A 16,897-nucleotide genomic window follows, 5' to 3' on the forward strand; every position below is an offset into this window, starting at 1 on the left:
TTTCCTCTATAGTGGGCATTGGATAATGTGAGCGTTTTAGTGCTTTATTTAAGTCTTTGGGATCGATGCATATTCGCAGATTGCCTGGTTTCTTAACAGCAACCATACTACTTATCCATGTCGTAGGTTCTATGACCTTTTTTATCACTCCCAGTGTCTCTAATCTCTCTATATTCGCCTTTAAGTCTGCTTTAAGTGGAGCCGGCACTCTACGTGGTTGGTGTTGAACAGGAGGTATTGCTTCATCTATTTCTAGGTGATACTCTCCAGGTAGACACCCTAGTCCTTTGAAAATGTCTCTATATTCAGTTGTGATCATTTCATAAGAAAAGGGTTAGGTTGTAGTTGTTTGCTGGTCATCATGTATTAATACATTATGTTCTACATTCAGTGTAAGGAGGCCCATTTTCTGACATGTTTCTGCTGAGAGAAGTGGTTTGTGTTTACCTTGGACAACTTGGAATTGCAGTGTATATGTTTTATCTTTATATGTACAATTTAGATTACATTGGCCCATAGGTATCATATAGGTATCATTGTACCATTTTAATTTGAAATTACTCTTCTGTAATGTTGGCTTTTCCTTCTTTAACAATTTTGCAATAGTCTTTGTATGTCATAAGGTTGCAGGTGGCCCCACAGTCTAACTGACAGTGTAACCTTTCCCCTGCTTCTCTGTCAATGCTGAGTTCTAGTGGTACAAACCACTGTGACCCTGGACTGCTTACTGCTCCTATTTTATGAATAATAGTGAATACTGATTCTTCTGAGCTGCTGCTCTTGATCTGTGCAGCCATATGTATTCTGGCATGTGCTTTCTGCCTGCATACTCTAGAAAAATGCTTTTGCTTTCTGCATTTACTACAGGTTTCTCCATATGCAGGACAGTGGTCTCTCCCCCAGGGGTGGTTGTTTCCACAGTATCTACATCTGATTGTTTTTACTTTGCTTTCTTTCATGGGCTTTTTATAGGTTTTAGCAGTATAATGTACAGCTTCAGTTTCACTTTTGCTTTTATGCATTGCTTGTATTTGCATTTCTGTAAGTTCATGGCTTCTACACATATCAATGGCTCTCTGTAGGTTCAGGTCTGGTACTCTGAGCATTCGCTTTCTAGCATTAATGTCTTTTGATCCCAGAACTATTCTGTCTCTGATAAGTTCATCATGTAATACTCCAAACTCACATGTAGCGGCTAGCTGCCTCAGTCTAGTCACATACTGATCTATAGTTTCCAATGGGCCTTGGTTTGTGGTATTGAATATGTACCTCTCATAAATGATGTTACGTGAAGGCATAAAATGGCTCTGTAATGCATCCAGAGTTTTCTCTATGTCCTGCTTGTCGGCATCAGAGAGTGAGAGGTGCTGATAAATACGCAGACCGTCTCTCCCCATCACTGAGCGCAGTGTCGCTATCCTTACCTTGGAGTCTTTCTTATCAAGTTCAGTTGCCACCTCATAATCTTCCCACTGGGATTTGAAATATGTCCAGTTAACTGCCAGGTCCCCTTTACAGTCCATGGGAGACGGGACAGGGAAGTTGTTTGCAGCCATTTTCTGTAACACGGTGTGTCTCTTATTAATAAATTACCAGAGAAACTATTCTTGTTGATCTTTTGTTCTGATATTAGGACTTTAGTGGTTTCTACAACACCAAAGCCCTCTCCACTTCTGACACCATGTTTCCTGAGGTGATGTGAGGTAATTCAACAAACCTTCTTCAGACACAAACAATATAACAAAAGTTATAAACTGTCATATCTATATAGCCTACAGGTGGCAGTAAACATGTTAACATGTATAACTCCTAACAAAACCCAACACCTTATTCTGCAACTAACTAATGTAAAATTCTCACTCGACACTTATATGTTTTTACTGAACATGCCTCCAACGGTACTAAAGAAACATGTACTCTACTTAGTGCTTCGTATATTGTCGGCAACTAGACGCCTTATAGCTAAATACTGGAAAAGACAGGACATACCGACTCGGCCTGACCTAATCTCCAGTGTTATGGATGTTAGACGAATGGAACACCTAACCGCGCTTTTCAATAACACTACAGACAAATTTCATAAAGTATGGCAGCCGTGGGACACATTCACAGAGATCATTGTGTAGCATTCCTCCCCCCCCCCCTCTACCCTCTTGTGTCTTGTCTTTTGACCATTGTAACTCAATTGTTATATATTACATAAACATATTCGAGGACTGTTCTTGTCCAGTTATATTACTATTGGGTTCAGCCTCTTTGGTTGTAAACTAGCCTGCTCAAATCTACCTTTCTATTGATTGTGGTTTATACCAATATGTGTTGGCAGAAATGGAACTGCTTGGTATGCATTTTTGAAAATTATTTGCAATGTCAAATCTTTCATGTATGCTGGTCACTTGGATGTTAACAGATTTCACAAAGAAATGTTTATGTTTCTTATATACCGTATTTTTCGCTTTATAAGACGCACCTGATTATAAGACGCACCTAGGTTTTTGAGGAGGAAAATAAGAAAAAAAATATTTTGAACCAAAAGGTGTGCTTTTGGTGGATTTTGAACTAATGGTCTGGGGATGACACTGTTATGGGGCTCTGTGGATGACGCACTGTTATGGGGGGGATCTATGGATGATGCACTGTTATGGGGGGGATCTATGGATGATGCACTGTTATGGGGGGGAATCTGTGGATGATGCACTGTTATGGGGGGGATCTATGGATGATGCACTGTTATGGCGGATGTGTGCTGTGAAACATAGGACCATGAGGGGGGCCAGCATAAGATGCTATATGTGTGGGTGACACACATATAGCATCTTATGCTGGTCCCCCTCATGGCCCTATGTTTCACAGCATTACAGTACTTTATTGTTTGTATGTAAAATATTTCTTTAATCCTGAATTAATCGCTCTCCTTTTGATAAACTAGCTGACACGGATGTATCGCGGGCCGCTATGCTGCACAGTGTGGCCGGCGATACATCAGTCACAGTGCGGGGAGGGAGGAGGGGCTGGAGGCAACTCACAGCGGGGCCCGGTGCAGTCACTGTAGTACACCGGGCCCCGTGCACAGAAGTCTCTTAGTATGTAAAATCTTTCATTAATGCTTTATACCATAAATCGCTCTCCTTTTGATAAACTTTACTAGCCTAATCGCCTGCATCAGTACTCACTATGAATGTAGCGTGCGGTCCCTCCGGCGCATGACTTCATCCTGCTCCTGCTTCATTAATGAAGTGGGAGGAGCGTGAGTCAGTCACACGCCGGCCGGACCGCACGCTACATTCATAGTGAGTACTGATCCCCGCACTGTGACTGTATCGCCGGCCACACTGTGCAGAATAGCGGCCCGCGATACATCCGTGTCAGCCCTGTAAAAAAAGTCAACCATCGTTTTATAAGACGCACTGTCATTTTCCCCCCACTTTTGGGGGGGGAAAAAGTGCGTCTTATAAAGCGAAAAATACGGTACTTCCTTCAATAAAAAGACAATTATAAAAATAAAAAAAAGTGGTTGTCCGGGTTCAGCTCTGTCATTTTTTTCCCTCTCTGATAATATATATTACAAAGTTTCTTATATTCACCCATAGAAATGATTTATACAGTTTGCTGAAGGTACGGTAACCATTTAAAGCATTCCTTAGTTTTTGTAAAACTTTAGCTGTAGTACCACTTTAAATCATTATCCCATAGACCAGGGGTGCACACAACCTTTTTTGGTCTGAGGGCCGCATTGTCACAACGCTCTATTTCAAGGGGCCGCAAATAAAAATAAATGTTGATGAGCGCTCATTTGCATCAGCCTATTACACAGGCCAATGTAAAGTGATTGGGGAGGAGTGATCGCCATCACAGTCCTTCCTCCTTCATTTAGTTATATTGATTATCGGCAGCACATCCCTGATTACACAAAGATGTGCGGCGCGATTATACCGGCCAGTTATTATGAATGAGCGTTCTTATGAAGAGATTTCCCAGTGAAAATGAATTTCGAACACGTTCCTGCAGCATGGCCCCTTAAATCAAAGTTAAACTTACCTGCTCCCCTACCGGTGCGGTCCTCCGCACTGCCCCTGCTGCATCCATTTTCCGGTACCCGCGCTGTTTTCACCTGGCTGTGCATGGCCATGGTCACATACACCTCTCAAGCCAATGACTGGCTTCAGCAGTGATGTGGCCACAAGCAGCATGTCACCACTGAAGCCAATCATTGACTGGAGAGGCGTATGTGACCATGGCCATGCACTGCCAGGTGTAAACAGCGCGGGAACCGGAAGATGGAGGCAGCGCAAAAGACCAGGGCGGCATGGAGCATGTAAATATAAATCTTTTAATTCAGGGGCAGTGCTGCAGGAACCTGTTAAAAAGTCTTTTTTACAGAAAAAAACCAGTAAAAGTGGCGACATTTCCTTCCATCCTGCCTCCTATTCATAAATCAGAGCTTTCCTTTACTGCAGAGGCTGGCGCTCATTGGTTATTACCACCTCCTGCCCCCCAGTTACAGGCGCCATGTATTAACCAGTAAGCACTTTACCTTACTAGTGGGGAAAGTGCTTATTGGTTACCACTTTAATAACGAGGCCTAAACAGTCAATTTTTTTGTGAGCGCACGTGGTGGTTCAAACATTTGGAACTTTATGTTTTATGTGTCGTGACTACCGAAATAATTTTTGCAACAATTTTTTACTTGACACATAGGGCCTTATAATTTATTTATTTTTTTTATTTGGGGGAAAAAAACTGTACAAAACATTTTTTTAAAGTATTTTCAAACTATAGCTCTTTATTCTTTAAATATGAAAAAATTGACACCAAAATAAATTACTCTAATTAGTTCCCTATTTTGTGTCAGTTGTTTTGTTATCTAATAATATGTATGGTTTCACGTGAATAGGGCGATAATGGTGACCGTTTTGGTTGGTGTGGGTGTTTTGTCTTCTATGTATTTTATTATTTTTTTGTGTTTTTAACCTAATTTTTAATATATTTCTGCTACTAAATATATCCCCCAAAAGGTAATAAAAAGACCTTTGGGGGGACACTGACACTTTGTTAATTTTTCACTTTTTCCTTTTATTTGTATTTTATTATATTTTTTTTTATAACTGGTTTATTACTTTTTATTTTTTTTATACACTGCTCAAAAAAATAAAGGGAACACAAAAATAACACATCCTAGATCTGAATTAATTAAATATTCTTCTGAAATACTTTGTTCTTTACATAGTTGAATGTGCTGACAACAAAATCACACAAAGATTAAAAAATGGAAATCAAATTTTTCAACCCATGGAGGTCTGGATTTGGAGTCACACTCAAAATTAAAGTGGAAAAACACACTACAGGCTGATCCAACTTTGATGTAATGTCCTTAAAACAAGTCAAAATGAGGCTCAGTAGTGTGTGTGGCCTCCACGTGCCTGTATGACCTCCCTACAACGCCTGTGCATGCTCCTGATGAGGTGGCGGACGATCTCCTGAGGGATCTCCTCCCAGACCTGGACTAAAGCATCTGCCAACTCCTGGACAGTCTGTGGTGCAACGTGACGTTGGTGGATAGAGCGTGACATGATGTCCCAGATGTGCTCAATTGGATTCAGGTCTGGGGAACGGGCAGGCCAGTCCATAGCATCAATGCCTTCGTCTTGCAGGAACTGCTGACACACTCCAGCCACATGAGGTCTAGCATTGTCTTGCATTAGGAGGAACCCAGGGCCAACCGCACCAGCATATGGTCTCACAAGGGGTCTGAGGATCTCATCTCGGTACCTAATGGCAGTCAGACTACCTCTGGCGAGCACATGGAGGGCTGTGCGGCCCTCCAAAGAAATGCCACCCCACACCATTACTGACCCAATGCCAAACCGGTCATGCTGGAGGATGTTGCAGGCAGCAGAACATTCTCCACAGCGTCTCAAGACTCTGTCACGTCTGTCACATGTGCTCAGTGTTAACCTGCTTTCATGTGTGAAGAGCACAGGGCGCCAGTGGCGAATTTGCCAATCTTGGTGTTCTCTGCAAATGCCAAACATCCTGCATGGTGTTGGGCTGTAAGCACAACCCCCACCTGTGGACGTCGGCCCTCATATCACCTTCATGGAGTCTGTTTCTGACCGTTTGAGCAGACACATGCACATTTGTGGCCTGCTGGAGGTCATTTTGCAGGGCTCTGGCAGTGCTCCTCCTGTTCCTCCTTGCACAAAGGCGGAGGTAGCGGTCCTGCTGCTGGGTTGTTGCCCTCCTACGGCCTCCTCCACGTCTCCTGATGTACTGGCCTGTCTCCTGGTAGCGCCTCCATGCTCTGGACACTACGCTGACAGACACAGCAAACCTTCTTGCCACAGCTCGCATTGATGTGCCATCCTGGATAAGCTGCACTACCTGAGCCACTTGTGTGGGTTGTAGACTCCGTCTCATGCTACCACTAGAGTGAAAGCACCGCCAGCATTCAAAAGTGACCAAAACATCAGCCAGGAAGCATAGGAACTGAGAAGTGGACTGTGGTCACCACCTGCAGAACCACTCCTTTATTGGGGGTGTCTTGCTAATTGCCTATAATTTCCACCTGTTGTCTATCCCATTTGCACAACAGCATGTGAAATTGATTGTCACTCAGTGTTGCTTCCTAAGTGGACAGTTTGATTTCACAGAAGTGTGATTGACTTGGAGTTACATTGTGTTGTTTAAGTGTTCCCTTTATTTTTTTGAGCAGTGTATATTTTTGCCACATAATACCGTATTTTTCACCCCATAAGACGCACCCCCCCCCCCTAAAAGTGGGGAGAAACGCCCCTGCATCTTATGGGGCGAATACTAATGAAGAGCTTCCATTATGGAAGCGCTCATTAGTACCGGAGGACCGGGAAGCGGTGTAGTCTCTGTACTCACCGCTTCCTGGTCCTCAGCTGTCGGCTGTGCATGGATGCGCACAGAGTGAGTGCGCTCTGTGATCTCACGCTGTGCGCAGCCTTCACAGCACAGCTGACAGCAGGAGGAAGTGGATCGAATTTTAAAGTTTTCTGTGGCATGGGGGCTCATATGGGAGCTACTAAGAGGCATGGGGGCACATATGGTGGCTGCACATAGGCATGGGGGCTGCTAAGAGGAATGGGGGCTCATATAGGGGCTGATGAGAGGCAATGGGGGCTAATGAGAGGCAATGCAGCTCTTATCTGAGGTCTGATTGGGGGTCATTCACATTGGGGTCTGATCTGAGGTCTTATTAACATTGGGGGTCTGATAGGGGCTGTGAGCTGAGGTCTGATTAATATTGAGGTTCTGACTGCTGGTCTGACCTGAGGGTTAATGAAAAATATTTTTTTCTTATTGTTCTCCTTTAAAAAAATATGGGTATGTCCTCCAAGGGGTCATAAAAAGACTGTTGGGGGACAATGAACTGCCTTACCAAACACGGCAGGTGGCAGTCCGGACATCGTTGGGGCACATCAGTGACATCCCTCTTCACCAATAAGAGAGCCTTTGTGATTTATCCAGCCCCAAGCATGGCCTGCCTTACTGTATCACCCAGGACATAGTACATTTGTTTATCTATTTTTTTATCTATGATGTTATTTACAACTATTATCCTCCTCTAACCGACCCCCTGATGAACCGTGGTGGGGAAATGCGTCGGGGTTAAAATTGACATCATTATTTGTGTGAAATTTCTAACGTGCAGGGTTGTACAGGGCCAGACAGGGCAGGCACGGGGACAGGGAGATCCCACCATCATCCCTGGGCAAAGGGTTAACCTAGGGCGGGTACAGGGAGAGAATCATCCCCAGCACCCATCAAAAGTGCCCTAACCTTCCCCCAAAACCTATACCTATCACTAATGTCACAAGTGCCCTTGTGGAATTTGCACTATTTACATCTTATTAATTTCACCTATTCACGGTGGTAGCTGGGCGACATCCTGTCCTGATATTTTTCGGTCACCCAGTTATCACAGGGTGATGTGTTTTGCTTTTTAATTGAACCAATAAAAGTTACATTTTAAAGGGTCCAAACCTCTAGGCTAATATTGGGGGACAATGAACACTATTATTTTGCACTTTTTTTTATTTTACTTGTAGTTTATTATTTTTTTTTAAATGTTTTAAATAGTTTTCTATAATTTTTTTTATTTTTATATACGTATATATTTTTGCAACACAAAATGTCCCCCAATGGATCATAAAAATGTTCTTTTATTTATTTTTTTTAAATAATTTTTTAACATTTTTTTTTTTATATACATATTTTTTCCACATAATTTGTCCCCAAGAGGTCACTGAAAGACCTTTAGGAGACAATAGGAGATTTTTTTGCACTAGTTCCACTGTAACTGGTACATCCAAAGGAGCCCAAGTTACAGGGAAACCAACCTGCTTCGTACAAGACAGAGCTGAGCAGGGTCTCCTGACCCTCCAGGCTCTGCTCTCCTCTGCCTAAAGCCGGGTCCATCCTGCATAGTCCACCGCTCACCTATCTGAGGAGAAGGCGGAAGCGCTGATACACTGCTTCTGCCTTCTCCTTGGCTCGCCTACTGTCACGACAGCCGTGAACAGACCTGCTCCTGTTACAGTGCGGGAGCAGAAGCTGTAATGCTGTCTCGTGTGACGCTCATGGCAGAAACATAGCTGATCACACGATCATCTGTGTTTCTGTCCAGGAGGATGGGGGCGGCAAACCTTGGCTCTGGGGGCCGCATGCGGCCCGCCGGCTGTGCACCCCTGCCATAGACAGTCTACAGGTTTTAAAGGACAACTAACCTTTTATATAACTTTTTTAAACAATTCTAAATAGCATATGATTAATTTCTGTAATACAATTTATTTTCTTTACTGTTTTATGATAAAATAGGCCTCCGAAATTTAGGCTGCTATAGCTCTTTCAAATCTGTACACTGCTGACATGTATGCCGTGTATGGAGTCCACAAAACTGCATGCACAGTGAGCTCTGTACTGGCAGGAGTGCACATAGCTGCTCTGCCTGTGTCTGATCCTCACAGCTAAAACCTGGCATAACATATAGGCCTCATGCACACGACCGTTCCGTTTTTTGCTGTACGCAAAACACGGAAGCCGCCCGTGTGCCTTCCGCAATTTGCGGAACGGAACAGGCGGCCCATTGTAAAAATGCCTATTCTTGTCTGCAAAACAGACACGAATAGAACATGTTATATTTTTTTTGCGTGGCCACGGAACGGAGCAACGGATGCGGACAGCACACAGAGTGCTGTCCGCATCTTTGGCGGCCCCATTGCAGTGAATGGGTCTGCACCCAAGCCGCAAATACTGCGGCTTGGATGCGGACCAAAACAACGGTTGTGTGCATGAGGCATAAGGTGCAGGTGTCCCGGAACCATGTACTAAGCAGTGCTTTTAGCCGAGTGGACCGGGCACAGGCAGGGGCTCTGCATAGAACACTGCTGCTCCTGCCTGAGCCCGCTCTGCTCAGCTAAAGCCTGGTATAGCACATCGATTCAGGAGACCTCGCACCTACGAGCTATGCCAGGCTTTAGCGGACCAGAGCGGGCACAGGCAGAAGTAGCAATGTGTGCCCCTATGCCTGCAGTTACAGAGGAAGCTGTACATCGCGTATACATGTCAGCAATGTACAGATTCCGGAGCGCTATAGACACTCTGAACTTTAGGGGCCAATTTGGTCATTAAAAGAGTGAAATAAACACAGTATCATATTTTTCGAACTATAAGACGAAAAAAAGTGGGGGAAAATGGCAGTGTTTCTTATAGTCCAAATGATAATGAACACTTCCATTATGGATGCAAAGGGCACAGGGATCTATAAGGGAAGCGCAGCATTGGCTTTACTCACCACTCCTCTGCACTGTGTCCTGACTGCTTACAGCAGGCGCACACTATAACCTGATGCTGTGTGATGTCACGTCATAGTGCAGCACTGGGCTTGGAAGACGACTAGGGAGCGGCGAGTGCAGGACGAGGCTCCGGTCTGGAGCAGAAGAGGTAAGTTTTGCTTGTTTTTGGTCTGATGGTGCTTGGGGGTTTGATCTGAAGAGGAATGGGGGTCTAATACAGAGGTCGGAGGAATAATGGAAAATATATTATAGCCCGAAAAATATGGTATATTACAGAAGTGCCCTCCGCACTCTCTGAGGGATACATGCGGCAGCCAATGGCTGCACAAATCTGCTGATTATCCATCAATTTTACCCGCAAAATTCTGTGGTCAATGGCTGTTACATATGAGCAGTGTTTTGGCTGCACGCAGATGTCGCACTGTGGTTTACATCCGAAAATTATGTTTATGTGACTGAGAAGTTTTGTGAACATTGAAAGGAGATTACAGGAAGGTGAGGAAGAAGATACGTTCCCCAGATAAACAGTACGATCTTTTCCAAGATTTTAGGAGTGCTCTTGGATTTTCCAATACTACATTCTTGGGAGCCACATCTGTGATTAAATATCACACTAATATTACTTGCTTTGGGACCAATAAGAAAAATTAAATTTAAGGTGATCGGAACTAGATTTGTTTTTTCTTTTCCTGTGTAAAAATCCATGTTTGTCTGCCGCCCACTGCTTTGTTGCAACTCCCTGGCTCTATTCACTGGACTTCTGGTCCCTGTCTGTCCAATTTCCGCATGGATCGTGTCACGTGCTCCATTGCAGCCAATGATTGGCCTCAGCGGTAATGTGTCCCCAAGATGCACATCATGTGACAGGACATGCTTCTTTGGGACATGACACCGCTGAGGCCAGTCACTGGCTGCAGTGGAGCACATGACCTAATCCATGCAGAAGCTGACAGAAAAATGGAAAAAAATTAATTTATATAATTTTTTGTTATCATGGAACCCACCTGGTTTCCTGATAATGGAGATGTGAAGTGATGGCTGTGTAGATTACGTCCTGTATTGACATGTGTTAGACGGATAGAGTGTCCACATTTAACCAATGTTCCTCTTTCACAAACAGTCGACGTCTTCCCACGGATTCGCCAGTAACTGTTACCATCGTCTGCGGCCGTAACTCCAGTCACCGACTGCTGCCCACTGCCTGGGGTGAGGAGATAAGGAACAATCACTTTGGACACCTAAAGCTTTTAGATGTAGAATAAAAAGGAGACAAAAACTGCGCCAGAAATGCGTTTCATGTGGTTCGGGCGTCGGAGGAATCTTTACTTGTTAGTTAGTTCAAGGTTCCTTACGTTGAGTCAGGGGTGATGTCAATTACCGTCTCTGCGGTTATGTCCGTAACTATGCGTGTTGATCAGCTGATATTTCCGATATGATGAGGTGTCTTTTTCAATATAAGGATCCCAACCGCTATACGCGTTTCAAAGTCTCTGACCTCTTCCTCAGTAGCTACGGTAATTGACATCACCCCTGACTCAACGTAAGGAACCTTGAACTAACTAACCAGTAAAGATTCCTCCGACGCCCGAACCACATGGAACGCTAGTAAGACGCAGGACGCCAGCTACACGTGGGGCGCACAGTAATAAGTTGTGAGCAGGTTCCAACTACCACGGGCTGATACGTACAAGCCGGACTTCAAATAGTGAGTACAATTGAACATTTACACTCACGGATATACCGCATAAGACTGTGAACTGTTCTTACCAATAATATAATATACGATTGAGACTCTGAAGCGCTAGGAACATAGGTTCAGCGTTTATAAGGACACATGAGAATTTTTATATAAATTTTTAAATATGTTTTAGAGATATTGGATATATATCTGAAGTCATCAATTCTAACAAACCGCGATATTTCACAACAGACCGAGATATTTTGTATTTTATATATTTTATATACTGTCTATTTCTATTCTATTTATTGTAGGTATGTTATATTGTTATGAATTAATGACTATCTAATAAATAAGTTACAATAAATCAGACCTGATGTATAGCAACAGATATTGAGTGCCCACTATAAAACATATTTATAATTCTTAACCCCCTATTGTGGTCAGGGTAAACCACACTTTAGTTAGAGCACCTACCCTAGCAATCAGAAGGGTGAGCCACTATAAATCTATACTATTTATCTAGCTTTCCATGTATGACTGTGAATATAGAGATAGCGGGCATAGTTTCTTATTTTTTGGAGGATTTAAACGGAAGTATAAAAAGGTATACAAATGCATACCTACCAAGTGTATGCCAACAGTACAGTTTTGGCATACGTTTGGCTGTTAGTCTATGGGCACCTCTGCATAAACACATCCTTGGGCTCATGCACACGACCTTGCCCATATTGTGGCCCGCAAATAGTGGGTCCACAATATATGGGCACCGGCCGTGTGAAGATACAGTGAGATGCAGGATGGAGGCACGGATCAGAAGCCCACGGAAACACTGTGCAGTGCTTCCGTAGGTTTTCTGTCCGCGCCTCTACACTGCAAAAAAGTGAATAGGTGCGCATCCGCAGATGGCGGGCACATGGTGCCGTCTGCAGCACAGGCATGGCCGGCAGGCGGTTGTATGCATGAGCCCTTAGTGACAGGTATTTGGGCAAACAAATGTTTGGCATGTCTGGGAGCAGCTTATTCCCCTCTTCCATATGAAGTAAACATGTGTTATGGAATATAATGGACACTTGCTTGTCACTTACAAAATAGTGTCTGTCCGAGAGACAACCCCCAGTATGCATTCTATGATTGAAACTATTTGCAGCAAAGACTTGAAACTGTCAGGAATTCTATCATACATATGCCTTAGGCTTCTTTTACACTACCGTATGGCTATTTGCGGTCCGTTTTTCACGGATCCGTTGTTCCGTTTATTGTTTCCGTTGTGTTTCCGTTTCAGTTCAGTTTTTCTGTTCCGTTTTTCCGTATGGCATATACAGTATACAGTAATTACATAGAGCAAATTAGGCTGGGCATAACATTTTCAATAGATGGTTCCGCAAAAAACTGAACGGATACGGAAGACATACGGATGCATTTCCGTATGCATTCTGTTTTTTTTGCGGACCCATTGACTTTAATAGAGCCACGGAACATGATTTGCGGACAAATATAGGACATGTTCTATCTTTGCACGGAACGGAGATACGGAAACACTGAAACGGAATGTATACGGAGTACATTCCGTTTTTTTTGCGGACCCATTGAATTGAATGGTTCCGTATACGGACCGTATACGGAACGTAAAAAACGGCCCGCAAAACGGAAAAAAAAACCGTAGTGTGAAAGAGGCCTTAAACTTATTTCCTGTTTACATTCCTTCTTGCTAAAAGACCAATCATGTGAGCCCACTCCTCCCACTAATATGGAAGGTATATAATGTGAAGCCCCCACCTAATAAATTAGAGTTATGCTTTGACCTTATCTAGAGTGTCAGTGTTATTTCTCTCGCCATGCATGCACGTATCTATTTATCTAATTTGGAGCAGTGTATCAACCTACCTGACCATTGATCAGAACCAGAACATTTTGGCGCCCGACGTGTGGGGCTCGAAGGTTGGACCCCCCTGATCTCCGTACCCCCGGAGAACAGACATAGTAGGGGCGCACCACCGGACACCGGGATCGCTACCCGTGATATGAGGTAAGAAAACTGAGTAATCTTGCCTATACTGTGTCCCCTGGTGTAGCCTCTTGTCATCTGTCTGAGGAAGGGGTGCGGTAGCAGTTGGGGTGCCTTTGAGGGCACGCAAGTAAGAACCCCACAGTAATTGATGAGATTTTGATACACTGTGTTTTATGTGTTGCGTTGCTCTGATTTCGTTATGACCTTGAGCACCTGTGTATAAACTACCGAGTTACAAGGAAGCCTACCTTATTAGCCTACATCGCGGTACAGCCAGAGGCATCCTCCTTTGTGCTTCAAGCTTTCAGGAATATCTGTCCTGCTCAATCTATCTCCTACAGTTCCTGGCCGAATTGGGCTGCAAAGTATCTCAAACCAAACTCCAATTGTGTTTACCCAAGGTAGTCTTTCTTGGACACTGTATTGCCCAAGGTAGTAAACTGCCGACCCTGGTTCCCCAATGCCTCAGTACTGATGCAGCCCCTATATTACTGTATTCCCCGAAATGCAACCTCTCCGTTCCAGTTAACATGGGAGACAAATGAGTCCTTTGACAAGTTGAAGACAGCAATTGCAACCGCTCCGGTCCTTGGGATTCCTAACTACAGCCTTCCCTTCAGGCTATATGTCATCAAGGTCACACTACTGGAGTTCTTACCCAAACTCACCAAACACCTCACTGCACAACGCCACCTCCGGCTGCAGTGTAGTCTGTCCCTGCCAGATAATGTCACCATTCAGAAATGTCACATACTTAACCCAGCTACACTCCTTCCTCTTCCAAGGGGGGAGTATACTAGAGATTCAGGAGATGCTTCTGAAGATTTTATTGATCTGCATGCTGAAGAAGATCTTCAGGAGGAAGAATTTTGGACCTCAAATGACTCTCTTTGCCAGGAACAGGATCATGATTGCATCACAATGATGGAAGCTGAAGTAGGGACACCACCATCGGTCCAAGACACTCCTCTGACAAACCCTTCTTTGTGGACGGCTCAAGGTACGTCGATGACAAAGGGAAATCCCATACAGGCATGGTAGTCACTAGTGAGCATGAAGTGCTGTGTGCAAAACAATTGCGCCCAGACCAGTCAGCACAGGAGGCTGAACTCATTGCCCTCACCGAAGCCTTCCCTTATGGCAAAAGATTCCACCGCTAATATCTACATGGATTCCAGATATGCCTTTGGAGTGGTTCATGACTTTGGACTAATATGGAAGGCATGGGATTAGATCACAGCCGCAGGAACCCCAATCAAAAATGCCTCAGCAGTAGCGGCTCTAATGGCAGCAGTACTCCTGCCCACGCAAGTGGCAGTGATCAAGGTAAAGGCCCATACACATACCTGAGGCCAGAGGAAATGCCCTAGCTGATCAAACCGCGAAGAGAGCAGCAATGGAAGAGGAAGGATCCCAGACAGAACAGATGCTGACAGTACAAGAAGATCTGGAGCAAGAGGAAGTCACATGGGACCTACTGAAACAAATGTAGAAACAGGCCACTCCCAGGGAAAAGGAAACCTGGTTGAAAGAGTCAGCCCTCGAAGACTAATCCGGACTCAGGGAAAGAGAGTATGCCTACCCAGAACTTTCTATACCCTAATAGCCTCAATAGCTCAAGGACCCACCCACCAATCCAAAACCATCATGAAAGAGCTAATTGATAAAATATGGGTGGCCCCAGGGATCACCCCCGTCCTGGTGAGACATACTCAAGCGTGCCCCATCTGCGCAGAGTGTAATCCAGGTAGAACCGAGCCCAAAGGCCTTATATCTTTTTCAGAGGATACAAATCGACCATATCCAGATACCAATGTGCCAAGGGTTTCAATATGTGCTGGTAGTGATAGACTTGTTTTCTGGGTGGCCAGAAGCCTACCCCGTCCGAAATCAGACAGCAACTACTACTGCTAAAAAACTGATGCAGGAGCTTGTCTGTAGGTTCGGAGTACCTGAGGTCATTGATAGTGTTCAGGGCGCAGCATTCACTGCCAGATTAGCCCAAGAAGTCTGGGAAATGGTAGGGTCGCACCTGGCGTATAACACCCCCTACAGGCCCCAAAGCAGCGGCAAAGTTGAAATATTGAACGGGGTGTTGAAGTAAAAAATGTTGAAGATGACCAGGGAGACAGGGCTCAATTGGGTTCAGTGCTTGCCTATAGCACTCTTTTAAGTTAGGCACACACCAAGGCCTCCACACAAACTGACACCATACAAGATCCTATTTGGGACAGGGCCAAGGATGGGACAGTATTTCCTGCAAAAGTTGCAAATGCATTATGAATATGTTGCCAAATATGTGATAGCTCTGAGTAAACAATTGTCTAACATACATGCACAAGTTTTCTCTTCCATTCCAGATCCTAACTCCCTAGAAGGAAGCCACACTCTGAAACCCGGAGAGTGGGTGGTGGTCAAAAAGCATATCAGAAGCACCCTTGAACCACGATATGAGGGACCTTACCAGGTGCTGCTGACCACCCCAACTTCTGTAAAACTCGAGGGGAGACCTAACTGGATCCACGCATCACATTGCAAAAGAATACGAGTGCCAGCTCCAGATATCAAGGGAAACACCGCTGAATCTGCATGATGCCTGTTGCAAGTTATCGCTCTGCTACTTTTTGTCTACACCTACACGGTCACATATACACAGAATCTTCCAAAGACAGGAGGACAAGTGGCCATCACCCAACAAAAATAGAAGGATGGCTACATATTGACCACTTTCTGGTTTAATTCCTCCAGCACTCACGTGGCTACCTTCAAATTCGATTACTGCAGTCTAGTATTGTGCCCAATGCCAGTATGGCAATGTAGCATATACCAAACGGGCAGCCATAGATCTACATACATCTGTGTCACTGATAACTAGTATGGGGAACAGTGTAACTCATGGGGAGCAGTTAGGTGGAACACGGGTGACCCATGGGGATACAGACCTCAGAGTGCCCGAGACAAAAAAGACAAAATAGGTAAATCCTTGCTTACCCGCATGACGCTGTTTAAGAGTGGAAGATGCCACCCAAGTGGACAAACAGGCTCCAACATGCCACTTACCCTCACAATAGAAAACCCCAGCCCCAATGAGGCAGGGACATACCTTATAGGCACCTGGATGGGGGCAACTGCTGGGGACATGGGCATGTTCCACCTCAAAGACCTACATAATCTCACAAAGATAGAGAAGGGTCCATCCAAACCCTACACTACCTCCCTTAGGCAGATGACAGTAATAGCAGACCCCACCTTTGAAGATACTATGGCCGCCAATACAGGATTTTCTGACACTAACCTGTGGTTAGAATGGATGAAATACAATGCTGACACACACAATAAGACGAACTGTTACATATGCAAGGGGGGGGGGCACGCCCACACCTAGGC

General features: G+C 44.5%; 1 protein-coding gene across 1 annotated transcript in view; it reads right to left on the reverse strand.

Annotated features, from left to right (window-relative positions):
• The window catches only part of LOC120993637 (stromal cell-derived factor 2-like), a 43,498-nt gene extending 26,841 nt beyond the window's left edge, over nt 1-16,657 (reverse strand). The window contains exons 1-2 of the mRNA XM_040422115.1: nt 16,571-16,657; nt 10,826-11,059 (exon numbers count right to left, since the gene is read on the reverse strand). Of these exons, the coding sequence (XP_040278049.1) occupies nt 10,826-11,059; nt 16,571-16,657 (321 nt within the window). The remainder of the gene's footprint in view (nt 1-10,825; nt 11,060-16,570) is intronic.
• Between the last annotated feature and the right edge of the window lie 240 nt (nt 16,658-16,897).

Source organism: Bufo bufo, chromosome 3, assembly GCF_905171765.1.
Source record: "Bufo bufo chromosome 3, aBufBuf1.1, whole genome shotgun sequence".
Lineage (NCBI taxonomy): Eukaryota > Metazoa > Chordata > Amphibia > Anura > Bufonidae > Bufo > Bufo bufo.